Genomic DNA, 23,988 nt, shown 5'->3' on the forward strand with positions numbered 1-23,988 from the left:
GCTAAATGTGATGAGAGTAAAAGTTCATTGGAAATATATAGAGCTGAATCATTTTTTCAAAATAAAAGCTATTGTGCGTGAACAAGAACATCATGTAAAAATTCAGCACCTTACTCTTGAGAAGGGAGGGAAAAACATGTAGTAATTTATCACCAGTACTAAATACAGCTGTACGCTATCAAAACATCTAAAATAATTTAAATAACTGACAACTGCACATGTTGAAACAGTAACCTCAATAGCTTCATATAGGGTCATGGGGTCACACACAATATGACTATAATGTACTTTAATATTCAGATAATAAATACAGCAAGAGAGGATAACATTCTTCTTCTCTTCTCCACTTGCAGTTTTGTCATTGGATTGAACCTATGTTCTCAAATTATACTAACCTTCCTCTCACGAATATGAAACTGCAGGTAGTAACGCAGCATTCTTTTTTCATCCTCGTAAGAGAAGGCTATTCCAGTTATAAAATCTAGGATTCCTCCCATGTAACCTCTCAGGCTTTCCATCAAGCTCTGAAGAATATGTACACAAGCACGTATAAGCATTTCTGGCCACAACAGCTCAATTAAAAAGAAGTTACCCGTAGTTGTCATGTTAACTCATTGATTTTTTTCAGTTACTTGATCTTTTTGCTTTGGTCAATTAGAAGACCACTATATTCCCAGATACTCCTAAAATACGTGAATTTACAAAAAAAATTTGTAAGGACTATTATTTGCACAATGAAGCAAAGCAGATGAGCAAAGTTCAGTAATAAATGGTGATTTTAGTTTTAATTTGCTTCAAGAAAGTAAGACTGTTATGTAATTTCCCACTACTATCAGTCTTAGCATCTTCCAGGGTCAACCTCAGAACCATGACTGTAGGTACCAACAGGTTAATCCGCCCCCAGCATTCAGCAAGGGTTTGCATCAATTAACAGTACTTGTCCTGCAATACAAAGGAAAGTGAGCAACTCCACTGAGTAACATCAAGCTGAAATTTGCTAAGTACTTCACACATTTTATTATCTGCATTTCTGAGAAGAAAGTATGTATAACAAGACTTTTTTTTTTTTTTTTTTTTTTTTTAGAATGAATATGTAAAGGTGTGCTTGGGCATTTAAATGTGCAGCATCACATGTAGTTCAATCAGAAATTCTTTGGTTTTATGGGCCTTGATGTGTCAGGTGTAAGGGTCATGGTCTAGAGCAGGTGGCCCCTACGGGGACAGAGATAATGTCAGTGACAGGACTGTTGAGTAACTGCACATTATCAAAACTCTGGTTGACACTGGTCATGGTCAACTGTAGAGAAGCCTGCAGTAGTGTTGCATCCCATCATTTTCACTAAGTATCAACATGAGCCCTGAGGAGGAGAGGGCTAATGGGGAAACGAGCATGGGAGGAGGGTGGCTGCTTGGAAATGTCCTTTTCCAGCCACACTTTCCAAACCATTTTTAAAGATTTGCCAAGTATCAAGGGTTTTTTCAGCAATAGGAATCCAGTTGCCTTAATTACACAGTTCCTACAGACAACAGAACCAACATAAAAAAGGACAAAACAACTTGTCATCTTGGCCAAATGCATATCTCCCACAACAAGCTTCAAACAAGAAATGGTCACGTTCTCATTTGCAGAGTCACAGGCAGGATCAGGTCTTCAATCCAAATTGTTTCCCTTACTTCACTACCTTCCTAATGGCAGAACCAGGCTAATTTGAACTATCTATCCCTGTATTCACCCTGAAAAGTGTGTAGCTCAATTTCCTGCTTGAATCCTTGAGCCTTACAAATGAGTCACAAGTACAGAAGACATCTGAAAGTCACTCTTGGTGACCCTGAAAGGCCCAAACGCAAACCATGTATCAGTAGCAGACACCAAAATTTAGAAGAAAAAAGTTTAGAACTAAAACCCCTTGTCTCTGGAACAAGATTGTTTTTCTCCTAGCAAAAAAAGATTGTGAAGTTTTGGAAGGTAGGCAGAATTGCTTTATAATATGACAAATACACAAAACTTATACAACAAATACAATACAAAATTATGATCTCATGACTGACTCAGTAATCCAGTAATTTCTTTTTGGGACCTCAACTTAAGACAACTTCTTCAGACTCCAAACCCACAACCTGTCAAAAGTTAGTCAGCTGTTTCTGTGTTTATTTTCCAAGCCAAGGAACCCAAAATCAAACTGAACAGAGTGTACAATCCTTAAAGTTTGTATTCTGTCCTCAAAAGTTCTTCTCTACCTAAACCCATCACGTTAAATTTCAGAATCAGTAACTCTGAACAGCAAAATAAGTGCTCTTAAGAAATGGAACAAACATTTCTGTAGATATGATCAAGATCAACCAAAGCTCTTGCAGTTTTTTTTAGTGAGTGTCCCTAGTTTCAGAGCAGAGAGGAGTTATGAAAAGCACAGCACAGCTAGATGAAACTACAGAAGTTTTGATAAGCTAAAGATAACATTTCTGATGAAAAATGCTAACTTCAGGTTCCTGAAATTTGCTATTATTTTTCTTCAAGGAAGTTTACCCAAATTTAAATTTTATAACTGGAAATTAAAGCCAAAAACTTGATAATTTTAAAGGAAAACAGCTTGCTTAAGAAATTACTTCATAAAAGCAATAGATGAGGCAAAGGCAAATAAACGTTCCTTTTAGCTACTTCAGTTTGAAAGCCAAAGACACACCGATACAGAAATACATGGATTTAATATTATTTCAGATGAACTCATGCTACAGTTTGTACAAATACAGTGAAAAGTTCCTGTATGACAATGTTGTTGCGGTTTTTTTGTTTGCCTGTTTTTTATGACACTTTTGACACTCCAAACTCACACACATTGCGCCCACAATTTCACATACATACAGTGCATGGATATTAACACAATAAAGCATATTTACATAATGGTCATGGAAAACTAACTAGTGTTTTGCAGAAAGCACGTTCACCCTCTTAACAAAATTACTAATATATCCATTTTCACTGAAAAAGTGCTTGAAAATCTTAAACACAGAAATTATTCTGCAACTGAGATGTACTAAATTCTTGAGGAACATGCAGCACACACAAGAACTATACTGGAACAACCTGAAAAAAAATTCAAAGCAAATTTAAATAATCTAAGTAAAATGAAATATGACCAGACACAATACTTAATTTTTCCTAAAAATTATCAGGTGGACACATTTTCATGGTTGTTTCATCCCTAAGCTACTCTGGTACGCTAACAACCAAGCACAGCAATGGGTCACCCATTTAACCATGCTAGGGTAGCAGAATTACCTCTTGAGTTAACAAAACCTTATTTTTTATTTATTTTTTAACCCTTGGGGTTTCTATTCCCTGGATGGCTCTTGAACACGAGCTGGACAGGCTGTCACTACTTGCATTATTAGCTCTGATAAGCACACAGCTCTAGGTGGTATAGCTGCAGGCTAAGGTAACGGACTGTATACAGATGGACCCCCGCGCTCACGCAGAGCACTATTGAATGTATAGGGGCTCCCCATAGGGACACATATGAACCTAGCGTGATCAAGTAAATTGTAAAGGCCCATACTTGTAGAATAGCTTTATTTCCTGTATTACCAATGCATTTACCACAATTTCCTAAAGACAAAATGAAAGAACGGTGTATTAATTAATAGGAGCTGTTCAGACAAAATTAACATAAAGCAGAAAAATCCTACACTGAGAGCAAGTTACATGAGTAGCTATGCCACTTAGTGTAAACAGCACAATTTCATGCACATGTGTACACTCTGTGGCATGCAAACTGTATCGCAGGAGTTCTGATTACTTAATTACACAGCTTATATTCATAGCTTACAATTGTTTACAGCCTAAAAACCATAGCCTATTTACTCTGATTAACACCTATCCCTGTGTACTAACAAGACAAATCTACTCCAGGAATAATTTCACAATGGATTTAAGAGATGATAAATTCTCCTGTTCACAAAACTGCTTAAGCTTCATTTCCCGTGGTTTGGTCTCTCTCCCTGTGCCGTCCACATTAAATGGTGTACAACAAAATAGCTGAACTTATGCTACCACCTTTTTTTTAATAGGGATATCACTGTGGATTTTGCTTGTCTCTTTGATCATAAAAATTGTATCAGAAATTTTCAGTTTCCACCTCTAACTTCCCCACAATTTGATCAAAGCTGGCTTACAGGTGACAGAGGAATGAGGGGGAGACAGATGCATCCACAAACCTCATTTTCCTAAAGATACACAACTGAAGTCTATTCAGGAGAAAGAATTAAAAAAATATAGTTTCGCCTAACATCACAGAGAGAAAAAAAATGACAGCATTTTGCTTTAAAATTTATGGAGGCAAAAACATGGAGAAGCTATAAGGTAATGGCCCACAACTCACAGCTCAAGACTCTCCAATATTGGTTGCTGCTACAGAAAACTAAGATGCTGAAACCAAAGTCCTCATCTTACACAGAGAAAGTTCAGAGGAGAAAAAACACACACACACACTCCCTTTGGTCTACCCCCAAACAAGAGTATACAAATAGCATGCTCTCAAAATACTTTTAACTGACATTGTCTTTCAATGACCCACATTACTGTAATTGCTTTTCCTCTTCATTTTTTTTTCCCCTAACAGGTACAGAGTTCAAAGTAAAAATGATTCAACTATCATTCAAATGAAAAACAGGTGTATTAACTCCTTCTGGCAGCACTGGAAGTTACCTGTCATGTGATGCCACTTTCCTTTGGCAGATATTCCCAACTCTCTTCCCACTTACTCATCTCAAATTTATTGTAACACTACTCTTTTATGTCTTTTGGAGAACCCCTAAAAGCAGCTGCTGGAAAATACAGTGGTCCACTTTAACTAGACTTGACTCTAAACCTAGTGATAAATGTCTAGAAGCCATCTCTGAAGTTTCTTAGGTAACAGTGAAAGACAAAAAGCCACATACCATTGGGGAAACAATTGTTCTTGCTGCTACGGTAAAAATCGCTCAAATAATACACGCAAAACATTATGGCAACAAACTAAAATGCATACCTTTCTCAGTAAATACTATTGGAAGATGCATAGAAGACACTGCTGAAGACGTGAAGAAGCAAGTATTAGAACAAGTTACACAGTGTGGGAGGTTTGCTATACAGTTGAATGAAAGTACAGATGTTTTGAACTTCTCTCAGCTTATGGTATTTGCATTTCATTATTGAAATGCATGAAGAACTATTTTTTTTGTGAGCCACTCAAGGAAAGATGTACCGGAGAAAATATATTCTCAAAAAGAAATGGCTTCTTTAATGAAAACAATGTTTTATGGAAAAACTGGGCAAGTGTAACCACTGATGGAGCAGCTACTTTGACTGGAATAAAAAAAGAGATTGCAGGGTAAGGCTACAGACATAGCACCGCATGTGAAACTCCTTCACTGCATCACTCATAGGCAAGCTATTGCAGCAAAGAAGTTGGAGCCAGGAGTGCACAAAGTGCTACAGGATGACATCAGTGTGGTTAACTTCATAAAAACAAGCCCTTCAAACAGTAGCATCTTTACCAGACTTTGTAATGAGATGGGGTGTGACCATGAAAATCTCTTGCACCACACAGAGCTTTGCTGGTTATCTTGTGGCAAAGTGCTTAAGAGAGTTGTCAAACTTTACACATTTTTCTTTTACAAAAAGACAAGTGTTCCGCATTTGCTGACCTTTTTGGTGATGGCAGGTGGCTGTGAGTAGTTTGCTACCTAGCAGGTGTTTCCAAAAAATAAACACATTTAATGTGTCCCTTCGAGGTGAAGGTGATGTTTCAACAACGAGTGAGAAAGTAACTGCTTTTCAAAAGAAACTCATCCAATGGAGAGAGCATTTTGAAAACAGATGTTTGGATGTGTTCCCCTCTTTATGTGATTTTTTTGTTTTGCTTTGGTTTTGGTTTTGCTGCTGAACACGATGCAAGCGTTTCACCTATAAAAACCTCTCATATCTGTACACTTTAAAAGGACAGAAACAGAATTTTCTAACCTGTTTAAAAACCTTCCAAATGAGAGTTTCAGTGGGTTTTGAACCTATTTGTTAGAAATATAAACATGCAACACCTTCTGATTAGTTTGGAAGAACAACTGATTGGCATCAGGGAAGATGATCATTTACCAGCCCAATTTCAAGCAAAACCTTTGCAGAACTTGTGGATGGGACTGAAAACCGAGTATCATGATTTAGTAAGTGCAGGCAACAATGCACCTCTTCCATTGGGATCTGTGCATCTTTGTGAGGTATCTTTTTCAGCTATGACACCCATTAAAACAAGTATTGAAATAAACTGAACTTAGAACCAGACCTTCAAATTGCTGTATCACAAAGTGTTAAACAAAGATTTGAAAAACAATGAAGCATATTCAATCATATAGCTCTCAATACAAATAGTTATTAATAGTAATATTTTAAGAGCAAAAAGGTTTTTGTACCATTGATAAATAACATAAAAATTATTTTAAAGTACTGTTTATTTCATCTTTATCTCATCCTTTTTTAATTTCTATTTTTTTGTTTTACAATGTACATAATATACTAGTAGAGTGGTACATGTATATAATTTATAAATAAATATACATATAATGGGATTGCACGCTCAGAAAATGTTACTGATGGAGTGCATGATCAAAAAAGTTTAGAGAGCACAGATCTAGATAACAAGAGGCAAGTGCCCTCTACTGAAAGCATGCCACTTGTATAGAATAATTCTGTGGCCTAAATTTTTTTTCCATTCTTACATCCCTCTTATAGTAACATTCTCAGCTAACCTGTGCTTAAGTAGCTCTATCCTTCTGGTACTTCAAAAAGCTCCAGATTTCTGCCAGGAATATATGAACAGCTGGGTGTCAGAAGTGGTGATACCCAACTTTAAAGAGTTATTGTCCAGTACTCTTCAAAAGAAAATGAAAACATGCAAAAGTGGGCCGTACCACCCTATTTCAACATTTGTCTAATAACATGTGTGTGTTTATGTGCATGTATCATTAAAATATTGGGGCAGGGAAAGGATGCAGTTAGTTGGGAGTATTTAAATAAATTTATCATAATGAGGGAGACCCTAACTGAAGGCTCACATGAGACAATTTCATTTATGTAAATATCAAATATTATGTACAGGAATACAGTAACTCTTCTGTTGCTCTGTCATCACATAGTCTAGACAGAGATGTGGAAAGTTTTATATTAATCATACTGAATTCCACAGCCCTCAAGAACAAGTCATTTTGGAAAAAAATCCACATCACCAAGCAGGCAAAGCCAACACAGCAGATTTATATGCTTTACTACTGGTTTCACAGTGAACAGATAAGATGCAGATCATACATATTAATTCTCTGACTACTTGACTTCAAAACCAGGGATTCTATTCAGGGCACAAAAGTGAATACATCTGATCTCCCAATGAATATTTGACTCTTACCTTGCACTTTATCTGAACACAGCTCCTTGGCTCGATCCCTCATTATTTGTGGAATCAAAATATCTTTTTCTACGTGTCTCAGCTTAGAACTTTCTGCAAGAGTGATAAAAACAAAAAATAGTAAAAATAAAGGTTGTTTTTTTTATCTCTACATCAGAGAAAGTCCATCTACAGAAATAAGACAGCATTGTTTATATAAGATACACTAGTATACTAAAACTGTCACAAACTAGCAACATAAAGTACCATGGAAGGACCAGACAGATCAAAAGGCAGGAAAGTCCAGGATTTAAAATTGCTCAGATACAAATGTGAGCATTATCCTGAATATTTCTGTTCTGCTCAATGTGCACAATCAACCAAAAATTATGAAGAAAATTCTGGCAGCACATTCTAATTTCTGCCTTACTAAACAGAAGGTCTGCATACAGACTGCACAAAGGTTGAGAATTACTTTTATTTCAGGATACTACTATTTTTCTATGTACCTTATCTCTACAAACTGGCTTTTTTACTCACTGTCATAAAGCTGAGAAATACAGCACATATTAGAGCACAACCTGAAATTTGTATTGTTACATGGCAGACTTCAGTTCTTTAAACTAAGAAGCCTCTTAAATGGAGGATCTAGGAGTTTTTCATTGAGAAATTCAACTTAACAAGAACAAATGCTGCTGCCTGAACTCTGTGCTTAAAAGTATACTTGCAGTTTGCTTTCAGTTGTCTCAGAACAGAATTCAGTACTCGAGTACAGCTAGTGATTTTGAATAGTTAAACAACACAGATCATTTTGAAAAAAAGTGCATTTCCAAATCCACTTTCTTCAAAACAAAGGGATGAGAATTTACCAAACACAGCTTTTTACTTCTTAGCTTCTGAGTTAAAAACCCTTTAAAGGATATTTTTTCAGAACATTGTATAGTCCAACACAGTTTTACCAAATACCTGGCTTTCCTCCTTTGATGTTGATATTACACTTCAGAATAGCATCAGCTGTGGTGCCACATTATGAAAACTCTACTGTCAGATACACTGTTATTTTGAGTGACAATCATTTCATTTAAAAATTGCTTATAAAAAAATTTAGATGAAATGAATTAAAAATGTGATGTATTGAAATTAAGGAAAGAAGCAGAATTTAAATTACCTACTGCTTTCAACACCATCTATTTTTCAGAGCATCTGCATCTACTTCTAGATCAAAAGGCACCAGAGACTAACATTTCTCTAGCCATTTCTAACTCATCATGTTTTAAAGTTTACTAATGCTATGAGGTTACATTATGAGGTTACACAGTATTGAATCTATGATATTACTAGGGGAATAAGGTAATGAAACAGAGGATTACAATGAGCAATATACAGAATCTGAACTAAAGACTTATTTTTCTCCTCAAAAATTTCTTACTTGGAATTTCTACAGCGAAAGAAAGAAAACAAAGCATCTGCTGTAAATACAACAAAAATGCCAAACAAATAGCTCACGACTTAGATTTGCTTCAATGCTCCAATTTTCATGACTGAAATAAAGTAATTACAATTAAATATCCTTCATTTTAACTGTCTGCAGAATATCGGTACAATTACTGTACCGAGCATTTATTATGTCACAGACAACACAAAGCTGTCATAAAATTTTACACGTTTTTTAAAAAGCAGGACACATCAGTTCGGCTGAATGACATGGCAGGGACAGCACCACCAAGCTGCGTGCCTCAGCTCTACTTTCAACAACTTCAGTCAAAGCAAGCCAGCACTACTGCAGTCCTGCCTCTCCCGATCCCTGTGATGCTCTGCCCACACAGATGTGCTCTGCAGCCCTGTGGTGAACTGAAAGGGGAAGTTAATGTGGTCTAAAGGTAAATAAATTTCTTGTCAGGCAATTCTTCAGCCAGACAAATTCTCCAATCCAGTTCACTATACAACAGCATGAAAGCACCAGGAAAGGGAACTGTGTAAGACTAGGAACAAGCAAAGGGAAGACTGCAACTGTCATGAGCACCACTGGCTCAAACTATAGCCTAAGCTTTTCGTTGGCGTTTCCACCCCCCCTGCCTTTTTTTTTTTTTTTTTTTTTAATTAGTTATACTGGTGCTTCAAGTAGGCAGAAACTCAGCTGATCTACGAGTGTGGATACAGGTAAGCAAGTGGATTGCTAGCTGCCACCAAAAGGGAAGTTTAACAGTCCCCCATTGCCCTCACCCAAACCTTTCACATCAGCACTATTATGCACTTAACAATACAGTAAGCAACCAGTTCAACACAGAAAACTAACTCAAATATATGTAAAAAAGTGCTTCTCAACTGATTTACAGTTTGGGGTACAACTAAATATATTTATCAGAGTTCTAATAATTACTTTATTTAACTTTTATACATCAGTATCTATCCCACCATACATGGAAATGTAGTGGATAGCACAGAAGTCTTAAGGGCCCGGGAAGGGCAGCTGGGCTTCCCCCACTGGCAGCGGTGGCTAGAAGCAACCACAGTTCCTTCAACAACAAAGCACAGGGGTCCAATGCAAGGGTCAGCCACCCACTACTGACAAAGAAGAGAAGCAGATAGGAATGCAACTGAAGACTAGAAAGGAAACAGGACAAGAGAAGGCCTCCCTGTTAGCCTGGAACAGTCAAGAAGGATTTTTGGGTTTTATCTGAGCGTAAGCACCCAATTTTCTGCTTGATTATTCAAAAGGGAAGGGGCTTAAGACTGACAGCAAGAAGTAGCTGGACCGGTGTTAACACAAGCTCAACCAGAACCATCATAGAGCTGTGCTCCAGGCAAACTCCCTCTTTTTAGTCCCCTGTTGTCAAACCTGAAGAGGCTAAAAATGCAGGAAGGAGAGGGCACATCAGGACACAGGGAAGTGTCCAGTACAAAGAATCAGAAAAGAGCTACAACAGTAATTCAAAGGTAATTATTCAACAGTATAAAGGAAACAGAAATAAAGACCACTTATAATCTCATCTACAGTTTTTAAAATGAGGTTTGTTGGTAAGTACCAGTTTTTAAACCATGAAAAGTGCAAGCAATTCAAATCATCATATGAAGTCTAGGAGGTAGTTTTAGGCATCTGGGTGCAACCATCTCCCCAAATAGCTCAAATTCAGAAGTTCAGTTTGGGCCGTACTGAAACTCATGAGTTTCAACTGTAACATCTTAAGTATTTTAATATTCTTCCTCGATTCTAAACTGTCCGTTGCATTATGATTACAGTGATTTTCCTTCAAGGACCTTAAAACACTTTACTGAAGTTGGTATCTCTAACATTTATACAAAATATTAAGGAAAAATAAGGCACAAATACTAACAATACTGAATACCAGCTAGAAAAATATGTTTACGCGCAGAGTAACTGAATTTCCGATGTAATCACTCTCAAGGAGATCATCACCAATCCAACCCAATCAGCTCTGCAGTAACATATATGGCAAGAACTTTCAAAGAAACAACACCTGAGAAGCAAGACTTCATCAAAAAACATGAGACAGCCATGATGTGAAACCATCCATTCCTTTTGCCTTTTTTCAACTATATTACAGTTTCTAGAATAAGTACTTTTTTTCCCCTTTTGAAAGTTCACTATTCTGCACTAAGAAAGGTAATTCTTACTCTAATACCAGGTTTGCTGCAGACTAGTCCCTACAGAAGAATCTGCATTACAACAGACCTACTACTGGTTTATTTTATCTTCAAAACATCAATAAAATTATTCCCAGACAGGCAAGAAATAAATTTTCCTACAGTCTGCCTTCTGCATTTGAAAGCTGGTACTTCTGGTTCCCACCCGCATGCTCCACACACTTTGCCTGGTCTTCTGGGTAGATTGTTTGAGATGATCATGGCCTTTGGCTGCAAAGTGAACCAACACAAACACACTTTCTCTCAGCTTCCAGAGGGCCAAACAAACGTTAGCAGCAGCTTTTCCTTCTCCTCCTGTCAGCCAAAACTCGGGCATGTTTGTTAGAGTAACTTAATATTCTGAGATTCTATCTTTACCTTACATTCTGTTGAAATTTCCTAGTATCATCAAACATTACAAGGGACAGATGGATAAACATGAGCTAATTGAGTAAAGGTTACAAAAAGCAGACTAAATACAATTAACAGTAAAACCTAAGTATTTTGTAAAAGTATATACAGAAGTTAAGCCAGAATTAAAACCAAATACAGGCTTGCAGGTGTTACAGCATCTAAATCACTAGCTCCTTGAAAGTGTGAATAAGGTTACAGCCAAGGAATCTGTGTGGTGAAACTACTGAATGTTTCCTAAAGACACAGGTCAACACATTCCAGAATGCTGCTACTCCTTGTGGGGATGAGGAACAGAGGAGAGGATAAAGAATGGGTATAGAGGTTATAAGCTTGCAGTTGCCAGAAAAAAAGACAGAAGGGGAGAAAACTACAGAAAAGGGAATACCTCTGGGAAAGTGAAATTGTTTTCCATACCACCTCAGCCCAGTGTAAAGAATTAAAGGAAGAAGAAGAGACAGATTACTAAAGTGGGAGATACCCCTATTCAGCAAAACACTAAGAACACATTTAAGACTTTTTTTTTTTTAACAAATAAAATCTGCGGGTTTTGGCAAATCTCAATGTTTAAATTGTTCTCTGGTTGCAGACAATATGTAGGGCACAAGACTACAATTGTAATAGCTTTCTGTGGTTGATCAAAACCCTCAGCTGCAAAAGCTATTTATTGCCATGGAAGGCCAAGGACCACAGCCATTCGGTTTAACCGTTTTCATTATTTTTGTAAAAATGACCAAAAAAAATAATCAGTAAATAAATGCATCAATAGGAACAAAAGCATCACAACCACTAGAACAGCACAGAATACACATCAAATCCAGTCCGTATGGAAGCTGGGAAAACAGATGACAAATACTCTCCTGGCCTCCTTGCCTCTGATCACAGGTTCCAGGAAGGCCTTGAGAAAAAGAGGAGCACGGTGTAGACCTGTGCTGTAGGCAGCAGATATCTAAGAGGACAAGAAGAGAATGAAATACAAAGCTGCTGTACAGTCCTAATAACGAAAGCAACTGTAGCAGCTTGTCATATTAATTAGAAGACTGTTACAAAAAGGGGATACCAAGACAAAAGCTTTCCCAGAAGAGTGTCCTGAGAAAAGTCCTGTCATGTCCCCTCTTCATTCAACACAGCTGGTAAACGGCTTACCCTTTTGTCACTATGTCCTGCTGGTAGTTTACAGCTCTGCTTTCATCTCTCTCATGACTTCATGTAGCAGGGACACAGATTACTCAGGGAAGTTGAGAAAAAGTTGAAAGCTTGTCTACCCAGATATTTACAGAAGCCTCATACCTTCTGCATCCAAGAGGAAGCAAGTCAAGCGATTCCAGTAAGAGTTTTTGAAATGTGAATTTCTCATTATACAACCTGTAATTTGGATTTTCTTGGTCCAGTTTATCTATGCACATTTTAAAAAAATAGCTCAAAGTAGTACTTTAAATATTATAGCTATTTCAGTAAGAACCACAGTACGTACAAAGAACAGAGACAGTTTTAGTAAGTTTTTAACATTTTCATTAGCAACTGTTATACCGCATGTTCTTCTTGAAGTCCCAGTTACATCAACTTTTAGACATCAGTTATGTTATTTACTAGCAAAAATGCTGTACAAAGTTCAGTCAAGGTTCAAGACTCCAAGTTAAAAAATATAACACTATTCAAAATATAAACATTTTAAAACAATCACTTTCATTATTTTGAGGCCTTGGTTCAGAAATGTGGAGCCATAAATGGGACTTTTTTTTTTTTTAAGTACACCTTACTATCTTTTTCCTACGAGCTGCCACCAAACATAAGCAGTTGTCAGTGAACAGATTTCTAAGATGCCTTTCTTTTTTAAGAAATAGAAGTTGAAAAAGTATTAATGAAAACTTCAGAGCAGAAATAATAGAGTTATTACAGTGAAGGGGAAGAAAAACAAGAATATACATGCAGAATTCCCATTCTTTAACTTACACCACATTTAAAGAAAATCTCCACTCCAAAGAAGTGTAACACAGATCTTTTCCTGGAAGGGAAGGTCTTGCCGTCATCTGTGATGAGCTTACTAAACAAGAGTTTGCCAGCCAATCTCTCATTTTTTTCCATATGCGGACCTATAGTATAAACAACACTTAAGATGGGCTGCAGAATGAATAACAAGTTTATAGCTAAGTTATGTAGGTGCATTAATTTTGGGGATTCAGCTATTTTTTGTATCACTTGGTAAAAATTATTTCTGTGCTGTAAATATTCCATTTCATCCTGAAGATTTGTTTTAAAACACTTGCATATGAGCTTATTATAAAACTACACTGAAAAAGTACACTTTTATTAATAACAGAAGTAGCAGCACAGTGTTAATTGTGTGTTTATTGGCAAACATTCCTTTCATCAATCAGACTGTTGACTCTAGAGGTTAAATTTTTTCAAAAACCATTTCAGATTTATTTTAGTGTACTTGTAACAGTGTTTTGAATAGGCAAAGATAATTACAGCTTACTACTCCTCCAGGAAAAGAATGCATTCAACTCAAAATTTTCACCTCCTTTACTCTGCCTAGCTTATCCAATTTGTATTAAATAAAAGTTACCAATCTTATGTTAATTCATGCAAAATCATTTGTGCGTATCTGCATCATAAAAACAGTTATCAAAAAAGTCTGTATCGTTGAATATATTATCAACTACTTAAAACCTCTATTCGAAAACACTAAGTCACACATTGGAACAAATTAATTTAGAGATAGACCCATTAAACTCATTGGAGGAAAAAAAAAATGTTCCTAAAAATCTAAGTTTTTTCCTACAATTGTAATTTTATATATCAATGTAATTAATCCTTTTAAGTACCCAGTCCTGTAGCCTGTGAGGGGGCTCCTGTGCCCTTACTGCCAAGAGGTTCATGGGGCCAAAGTGACAAATAATTTCAGCATACTGCTTTGTAACCTCAGTCCCCACAAAAACCACTCAGGATCCTGTTAAAGGCAACGGATTTTATCAGTCAAAAACATCCAGTGTGAACTGACTGATGATGGACCAAGACCAAACACCTTTATGCATACGTGAAATGCTATTGAGTTTGGTAATTTCATTTGCCCATAGGTGTCTGCATACGAACTAGAGTCTTAAGTACTTTGCTCTCTACTAAGGTTTTAAAGTATAGAAGGACAACATGAAATGACAGAAGTGTTATAATCAAAGTGAAACAACATACATGATACCCTGAAACCCTGATTTAAAAGCAAAAGAAGCTGATCAGTGCAGCTTCTCTACATAGCAAGCATTTTTTCTTCTTTAAATGTATAACTTTCTTTGTATTTAAAAAGTTACAGATTTAGAGATCTTTCTATCTAATACTGACATCATTTTAAATTAAGATGGAGTACAGGGATGACAACACCAGGGAAAATTTCCAAAGCTTTAACTTCTCACCATTCTATCATCACCTCAAAGTCAATTTTCACCTTTTTCACTGGCTGAATTTGTTATCTTACATTTTGCTTTGGGGCTCATGTTCTTGCAATATGGCAGTATTGGATTACGAGAATACTGACAAGCCTGTTTGCTAAAAATGAACAATGGCTGTATTACAGCAAGTCTGTAATATCTAGAAAGAAAAGGAAAAGCAGACCTGACAAAGCACACTCATTTGTTAATTACATGCGGATTGCAAATGCTCATACATCTAGTGAGTAATAAGTAAAGCCAAGCCTGAAGTTGCTTGTGAAGATTTTTGACACAAGGAGATTTTTTTTACACTCTTGATCACACAGCAAAGCCAGTGCCTGAAAATTAATTACATATCAGGGCTTAATATTTGCTACTGAAAATAATGCAGGTTCATTAACACCTAGCCTGAACTACTGTTCAAGTATGACAGACCTGCCAGTTAGGAAAACTTTGGGTGCGAGCTACCTATAAGGGGAACACCCCACCCCACCTCAAATCCCTTCTGACAACTGTAGATGAGGATTCCAGCAAAATGCACAAAACACAGTCAGTAACAACTAGGGCTGTGGACTGGCCAAGGACTAAAATAGCACAGACAGCCTTAATTCTGCCATTGTAAAGCTTCTCAATGCTTCAGTTGGTAACTCATGTAAAATCCTCAACACAACTTTCTGTCACTTAAACAAAGACACCATGCAGCAACATTTCAGCAACCAAATAAACATTTTGGCTTTTTTTCTGGTATGGCAAAAATATAGTAACAGCACAGATATAATTGGATTCCTATACATCGGATTCCACACTTTTTAAGCAAAACCCAAACTTTTGAGCGCCTATCTGAAACCAGTCCCAAGTGTACAATCCCTATTTCCTCTATGCCCTTTCTAACTAACAGTGGATGTTGTCCAAGAATGTATTGCTTGCTTCCACCTGGAGTAAGAAATAGAGAAAGGTCCTGCCAAAATCACAAACTACCTGAAGTATATAAACCAAACAGACCACATAAAATAGAGCTAAGCAGTGACCTCAAGAACTGTGCAATAATTTGCATCAGAAACAAGAGATGAGTAACAAGTAAAAAACTACATAGAAAGAGCAAAGCACGCGGCATCTGGATGAAGAAGGGATGCAGGAAAATCTAACAACCAATGAAACCCCCAACTATTACAAGAGGAGATGCTAACCACCTAAGATTTCCCACCATGCTCAATAACACTAATTGGTGGCTACAGCACTACATACTCCTTTTTACTGATTTTCAGAATTGTGTGATAACGCGTAAAGAAAAACCATGTAAATCACAAATAAAAGTTTCATTTAAAAAAAAAATCTGATCAAACTCTTTGAGAGCTTGAATATTTAGCTCTTTAACCACTCCTTTCAAGTTAAAATTTACACCTTTCGTTCCAAATAATGAACATCACAAACAAATTAAGAGCAAGGCTTTTGAGTAACAGGACCAAATACCTTTCTTCCTGCTTTTTTCTTTTTTTTTAACTGGAAATAAGGATTAAGAGACAAGAAAAAACAATGCCTACCTTTGATTTCTGTAGCTATGTATTTAATGAACAATCAGTACGAAGATCTTAGAAACTAACATCATGGATATGACCAAAACATACCAGTGTTTTCAGAACTTGCAGAGCATGAGGTGTTCTGACATGAAGAGAAGGCTGAAAGCCTTTTGGTTACATTAACACAAGGACTGCAGATGTTATTCTGGATTTTAAACTCTAAAGAATCCTTTGAAACCGTTCAGTCTTATAAAACTCACTGGAGTGTCCCAATACATCTTTCATTTTTTAGTTCTTTTCCCAGAACAGTTCTCTAAAATGTGGTGTCAAACAACTTCAGGAAATCACAATTATCTTCTCCCTTCAAGTTCCCAATACAGGTCAAAGACACTAGCAATATCAAAAAGGTCATTCTCATTCAACTCCCTTCTTGACACTGGCAACTTATGTTCTTCATTGCAAATATTATATTTTCTTCCTTTTACTTAGATATTTTTGCCCTTTAAATTCAACACTGCTTTATCTCCTGTTATTTTTTCCTTTCTATCTTTTGAAGCTATAATTTCATTCCTTTCACTATATTCTTCTAGCTCTGTCTTACTGCCCGTGCCACTTTGAAACAAGTCACAACCGTTCTGCAAGCCTGATTCTCTCCTTCTACTTATATACTGCTGTTGTATGTAACAGCCCAGATTTCCACATGACAGTAAGAAACAGACATTTTAAGCAGCTTAGGAAAATTATTAAACCAGTCTTCAACACCTCTGTTTTTAAGACCCCCAAAAATGTCCAGGATAGGTACCAAAACCTGTATTGTCTATCTAAGCTACTCTCAATAACCCTACTTTTCTCTTTATACATTTGTGAATCTTTGACTAGGGATCCAGACATCAGCATCTGAAAATTACAGCTATAACCAAATGCACATTAAAAAGAAAATGAACTTTCTAATAACCCATGACCTCTACTACTGAAAACAGCACCCTACAGAGTTCTGGAAGTGCTGCATGCAAAAATCAACTTCAATCCTGGGCTGCAGCACATTCATTCTGAAGAAGGATAAAATAAAATAGTGTAACATAAAATTTTGTCAAGGGATTTATCTACCAATTTGTTTACTGGATGCAATCACCTAATAACACAGCCACAGTTCCCTCCCAAACTGTGACTGTCAAAAAACTCCTGCCATACAAATAATGACATAATTCACAGGTTCTACATTCTGAGCTTCAGGGAACTCTTGATATTCACTCTCCACTGCCTGGCAAAGCCATGAGAATATTTGTGTCTTTTGTGACGACAAAACAAAGCATCAGACACAGTAACAATTTACTAAACTGTGATTCTCCCCCATTTTTTCTTGTACGTGAGCCAAGAGGCAGTTAACAATGATGACATTAAAAACTATCGCACTGGGGTATCTGAGTTAACACCTTACTGATATGAACAGGGCAGCTCACACCTCTTGCAGCTATTGTTTGAGTTTCTGGACAACCTCACTTAGACATTTCTACTTTTAGTTCACGTTCTGAGGTTTTCAACATACCTGTAACAGCCAGGGACTTGATGGTGGGGGGGAAGGTAAGAAAAAGATACTGGACAACAAGGTAGCAGATTTAGAGAGGTGTCAGTAAGCAAAGCCACTGCTCAGCAGATGAATCTCAGTATTGGTGTCACACAGCATGTACCCAAAGTACACCCTCAGTAGTCCTACCACAGCTAACATACAACTGCAACGTGGATTAGGAGAGACATATAATGTCATTATAGACATAAATAGGGAAGCAGAATGCTGATGAACCCCAGTTTGGAGCCATCCTTTTTGCTATACGCTGAACACACAATAGCTTGAATTAAGCTAGTGTAATAACTAGACTTTTTCCAAAGGACAAGTGGGAAGCAAAATTACGCTGAACAACCACCACTTGAAATGCAGTGATAAGTTTTATAACATTTTCTTAATTTGATAACATATCGATGCTTAGATGATATGATCAACAAAACGAGAACTTGATTACTGCACAAATGCCTTGTTTGCAGGGCCTAGAGAGCCAGGCCCAGGACAGGTTTCCATCAGAAACTGAGAGCTTGGCCTTGGCCAGCACCCTTTGGCTTTTGAAGAAGTGGTCGCAGGCAGCATGGACCGAAATGCAGAGTCACAACCGCTGCAGTTCACCAACTACAGGTGTCTCGACACCTGGTGTTAGCTGAAGCATACCAACACCACGCTGGGTTCACGCTGCCGGGGGACTGGCCTTTTAACACCAACGTACCCAGCCAAAGGCACCCGCCTCAGGAACAGGGCGGAAGAGTGAATATTACGTGGGTGTACAGACACGGGCTTAAATTCACTTCTGGGGATACGCGGCTATAACTGTTCGGATGAGATCTGGGTAGCACAGAGCCGAGAACCACGTAACGTTGGCGTTTTGCCATTACGGTTGTCACACAGCCAGGGAGGCTACAGAAGGCCGGGCGGCGGCGGCAAGGCCCCGCCAGGACCTCGACGCCCCGGAGCAGCCTGCGCCCCCGCCGAGGCGAGGCCGAGCGCCGCGTCTCGCCGCCGGAGGTCACGGTCACGGCCGCGGCGGGAAGGAGGGCGCGGCGGGGAAGGCGCCGCCCGGAGGGCGCCGGGAGGCCGCAGCGGAGGGCGAGGCAGCCCCAGCCCGCCGAGGCTGGCGGAGGGCGGACGGAGCCGCTTCCCAGCACCCGCCGGCGGTGCAGCCCGGCCCGCTCTCCTCGCCGCCACCTGCGAGGGCGCAGCGGAAAGCGACGGGGATTTCCCACAGGAAGCCCTGGCGAGGCGGGCGGCGAGGCGGGCGGCGGGCCGAAGCGGCAGCGGGGGGAAGGGGCGCTCCGCCGCCGCCGCCGCCCCCCTCCCCCTCGCTGCACCGGTCCGCCGGCCAGCGCGTGCGGCAACCGCCCCTACCTGCGGTGCCAGGGGGAGGCTCCATCTGCGGCTCCACGCGGCGGCGGCAGCTGCGCAGACTGCGTAGCCCGCCCCTGCCGCGCAGGCGCGGCGCAGCCGAGCCCCACCCCCCTCTTCCTCGCACCGGGCAGAGAGCGGGGGCGGGCGCGGGCAAGACGAAGGGCGTTGAAAAGCAGACGCGGGGAGGGGGAGGCAAGGCGCATGCGCTAGCTGCGCGGCGGGAGGGGGGTGCTGGAGTCTGTGCGCATGCGCCCTGTGGCGGGGTGGGCGGCGGTGAGGCGGGGGGCGGGAGGCTGAGCGCATGCGCCGTGTGGCGGGTTGGGCAGCGGGGCGGCGGTGGGTCGCCGTGACGGAGCCGCCAGCCGCCGCCTTCCCGGTCTTGCGCACCCTGCTCCTGCCGCCGGGGCAAGCTGCGGTGAACGGGGCTGAGGGAGCGTGGGCGGGCTCTGTCTCTGGGAGTCACTTAAGGGTCCCCGCAGGTGCGGGTACAGAGAGCATCAGCTTCCCCGGGAGCCGCGGGCAAACTTTCCGTGTGGGTGTAGCCCCTGACAGGATTGCAGGCCGGGGTGTCGCAGCCTCTGGTCGAGGGAGCCCTTGGGGTGTCTGAGGCTTTCACAGCAAGGGCTTGCAGTGGGAGAGAATTACAATGGTGGCCATTTTTACCGATGAGTTGGTTTGTGCCCTTTAAAAAGGGCTTCCCAGTTTATGGGCAGGAGACCTTCTCTCTCTGTATGTGTCTGGGACCATGTTCCTGTGACAGGTAGTTCAGGTGACAGAGGAATCAGGAAATTTAGTGTCCCACCAGAAACTTGGCAAAATACTACTATGGAAACTTACGACGGCAAGTGGGTCAGCCTAGCAAAATGCAGCAGCTGGGTTACTCCACACAGCTTACATTTTTTTACCTCTGTGCAGTTCAGCATCGAGGCTTTTCAAGTAGTTCCATTTGATATTGTGTGAATGTCCTGTCATTTTTTTTCAATCATTGTATACGTAAGAGAAGGATCTTGCCATGTAAAACATTGCATAAAAAATGCTAGCAATCAAAAGGTCAAACAGATGCTTTTAATATGCTATAGAGAAATAAATATGGACTACTGGCTGTCTCGTTATTGAAAAGATGCAGGTTTTAAGGCAAAATTTGAATAACTGTGGTTGCTCATGAAAACCTTATAGAAATTACGTCTATAGAAAGAATACAAAACACTTTTTTGGTTCGTGTCACTAAAAGTTTGATAGTGTTGAAAATTAGTAGTTTATCTGTGTGTCCTTTTGGTCTGCCTGTGTAAGTAAGCATTGAGGCATACGTGAAGTATACTTTCATGGCAAAGGAGTAATTCGGGTGGTATCTCTTATTTATGAGTCTGTAGTATATTTCACTGATCAGTCTTTCTTTAGTTATTAGTGGCATGAGGCAAGGCTGACCACTTCCAGCAACAAAACATGGAATAAAAAAAGTGCAAGAAATTGCCATACATTTAAAAACCTGAGAACATGATTCCCCAGAAATTAAGAGATGAAAAACAAGGAGACATAGCTGAAACTCAGGACTTATTTTTATCAAATACAGTCCAGAATTTTGAAACAGCCTACCCTCTTTTCCTATCTTCAACATTTTAGACTGGCAGGTGGTATGGAAAATTAGTCATTTTATGCAGTAGCCTCTTACACGAGGCTGCAAAAATTCTTCTAAATGTAGCATTTCCTCTGTTGTCCTGCATTGTTACTTCCTGTTCAGCGGAAAGGTGAGCTTTAAACGTTACATTCTCAGGGAAGTGGGAAGTCCAGGAACCTTCCCCAAACACCAGATAGACCTTATGTGCTGTGGAAGATAACAATAAGCAGTCTAGAAGAAAATCAGTAGGAGGAATTTTAATCGTAATTACCATGTTATTTATTCTTAAAATGAACATTCATTAAAGTAAAGGTATGAGTTTCAAGTCCACAGGTTTTTGCCAGATTTACATTATTTTCCCCATGCGAAAATTCAGTCTCTTTATTTGAAAATGGATTGTTTCAACTTGAGGCCACATTAAGAGCCAAGTACTTTGTGCTGATACGTTCACAGAAATTAGTAGAGCGTGATGTAGACAAAATCTTCCACACGAATGCCTTTGGCCTTACTGATCTAGAGCATTTCTGTTATAGAGCATTAAGTGTCTTTATGTTTGGGGTTTTTTTAATCCATAAGTTTGATGTCATTCCTTAGAGTAAAATGTGGATATTACAATTGTTTTCTGTAACTTTAAACTATACCACTTCAGTTAATCTTTATACGCAGATTTGAGAATTTTAATTGAACGGGGCTGTGAAAATGCAACTTATCAATTTGTTTGTTTTATTAAGGGGTTTTGGACTATGCCACTTCTGCAATGAATGTAAGAGAGTGCTGAAAAAAAAGGATACCAGCCAATCTGTGAAGAGTTATTGTATATATGCAATGAGAAAATACAAGAAAACACATGATACAAAAAGGAACTTTCAGCATGAGAACCAAAAAGGAGAATGTACACTTAAAACAGTAGGTTGAATTTTAAAAAAAAAAATTAAAAATTGAAGTTAGTAATTTTTGCTGCTCTTAAACTCTTGGCTACGGGTGTTTATATATGCTCTGCAGAATCAGAACTGTGAAGATTTATTTTATTTAAGATTAAGATCTTTGAACTTACATGTCAGCTCTGTGTATTGTGTTAATTTCATCGTTTTCAGGGACAGGATACTAGGCTAGACAGAACTTTGCTTTGAAGTAGTATTTCTGTTCTTTGATGAAGACAATAAATACGAAAAGAAAAGTCCAACAACTTTGTAACTTGGGGAAGTTGTCCTCTCCTGCTGCTTCTTCTAGTAACAGGCCTGGAAAGCAGAAACAGCATTTTTCTGCAAGTCTTATTTTAATGTCTGACAGGCAAGAAGGAAGAATGCTAAGAACTGCAAGGGAGTAAGAGACATCTTGGGGAAATAAAAACAAATACAAAGGAAAAAATGGATAGAACAACTTTGTTCTGGAGCAGAAATAGTTTTTGAGTGAGGGCATATGCCGATGTGGGTCTGATAATAGTCTTACGCTATTTGGGGCTATTAGAAAGTATTGGAAATGAGAAAGTATCAGAGAAAATGTTATCTTGACAGATAAGTAAATGAGACTGACATTATGTGGAGCAGGAATGGCATAAGTAAGACAAAAACTGTCTACTAAGGGCTTTAAAGTAAGATAAATAGCTTGTGTCTGACTTGGGAGTCAGTGCAGTGATCCCAGGAGGTGGTGCAGTGGCTGAATCAGTGACACAAGAAAATTATTTTCTATAGCAGTTTGAATGAATATAAGCAGAAGAATTTTCACAACCAGAAAAGAGGTTACTGTGTTAGAGATGTGAAGTGTTAAGAGTCGTATCAGGAATTTTAGTAGCATACATAAAAAAGCTAAACACTTTGTAAATACATGTTCTGCATGCTTTTATATGCAGTCTAGATGTTAATAAGATCATCAACCTACATATAGAGAGAAAAGATAGATTTACTTCCTTCATTAATGTGGAAGTGCCTGTTATGTGAACTCTGTCCTGTAGGAGCATCCAAGAGTATAAAGGGATGGTTTCATTAAAAAAAGAAAAAAAAGTGCAAAGTGGGTCTTCCTTAAACATGAGGTCTAACTTGCATCTTATCCCAGGGGAGAGTTTTGAAATGACATCTGGAGTATGTAATTTTGTTTAGTCAAATCTTTTTTAATATGACTCTTGCACAAGTTCTGCAGCCCTGTGAAGTTATGCTGAAATGTATGGGGCTTTTGCTGTGTAGCACTTCGATACAAGTTAGTACCATATGCTTCATTTAACTGAGGTACTTATCCAGAAAACTTGCCATCTCCTGGGGCATTGATGTAAGACCAGTAGTACTTAATACACACAACTGTTACTTAACAGGGCCTTAATGGGATAGTGGCCACTGCTTACTAGTATCTGCCCCTGGTCATTCAGTGCTGCTTATGTCATCTGTCTGTTACAGTCTCTTGGAATGTGTCTATACAAGGAAAATGTTCCCTGCAATTAATTCCCTGAGGATAAAATACTGGGTGCTCTAGTGGAAATAGACAGGTGATGGAGGTAACAATTTCTGCACTGATTATTACAGTGGGGAAGATCTGGTAACTTCCCTTATAGTCTTGAAGGGTGCTTGAGATACTGTTTTTCTTATAAAATTAAAAATAAAAATATAGTCATAAGTAGTGTTGGATTGCAGTCATTTCTGTATTTGTAAGATTCATATTGTCATTTGATTAGTTAATCGCCCATTTTCAAAAGTGTGAACATATTTTCACACTTCAACCAAGACAGTGTTAACAATGAAACTATAGATAGCAATAGAGATTAATTATCTATCGCACAAGTCTCTGCACCTTGTTCTTACCAGATAAAGAGAGCCTGTCTGCCTGCACACAGGTGTGATTTTTTTTTTTCAACTCCAAACAATAGCCTTGGTCAAATGAGTTCAAAGGAATATTTTTCAAATTGCACCTCTTAAACATGTTTGCTGTTGACATTTTTGATCTTGTTTCATCAAATATAACTTCCAGTAAAAGACTGTGATTCTCTGCTAAGTTTACCCGTGTGAAATACATTCACTCATAGGTGAGAGATGTGGGGGAGCTTTAAATG

The 23,988-nt window shown here is 38.9% G+C and overlaps 1 protein-coding gene across 2 annotated transcripts in view; it reads right to left on the reverse strand.

The window, feature by feature from the left end:
* Positions 1–19,551, reverse strand: part of CMC1 (C-X9-C motif containing 1) — a 45,180-nt gene extending 25,629 nt beyond the window's left edge. The window contains exons 1-2 of one of the 2 annotated variants that reach the window (XM_030007968.2): positions 19,337–19,551; positions 7,431–7,523 (exon numbers count right to left, since the gene is read on the reverse strand). In XM_030007968.2, coding sequence (XP_029863828.1) covers positions 7,431–7,523; positions 19,337–19,361 — 118 coding nt within the window. In that variant the 5' untranslated portion in view covers positions 19,362–19,551. The remainder of the gene's footprint in view (positions 1–7,430; positions 7,524–19,336) is intronic. The other variant, XM_030007969.2, reaches the window with a different exon arrangement.
* Between the last annotated feature and the right edge of the window lie 4,437 nt (positions 19,552–23,988).

The sequence above is a fragment of the Aquila chrysaetos genome, chromosome 3 (genome assembly GCF_900496995.4).
Source record: "Aquila chrysaetos chrysaetos chromosome 3, bAquChr1.4, whole genome shotgun sequence".
Classification (NCBI taxonomy): Eukaryota; Metazoa; Chordata; class Aves; order Accipitriformes; family Accipitridae; genus Aquila; species Aquila chrysaetos.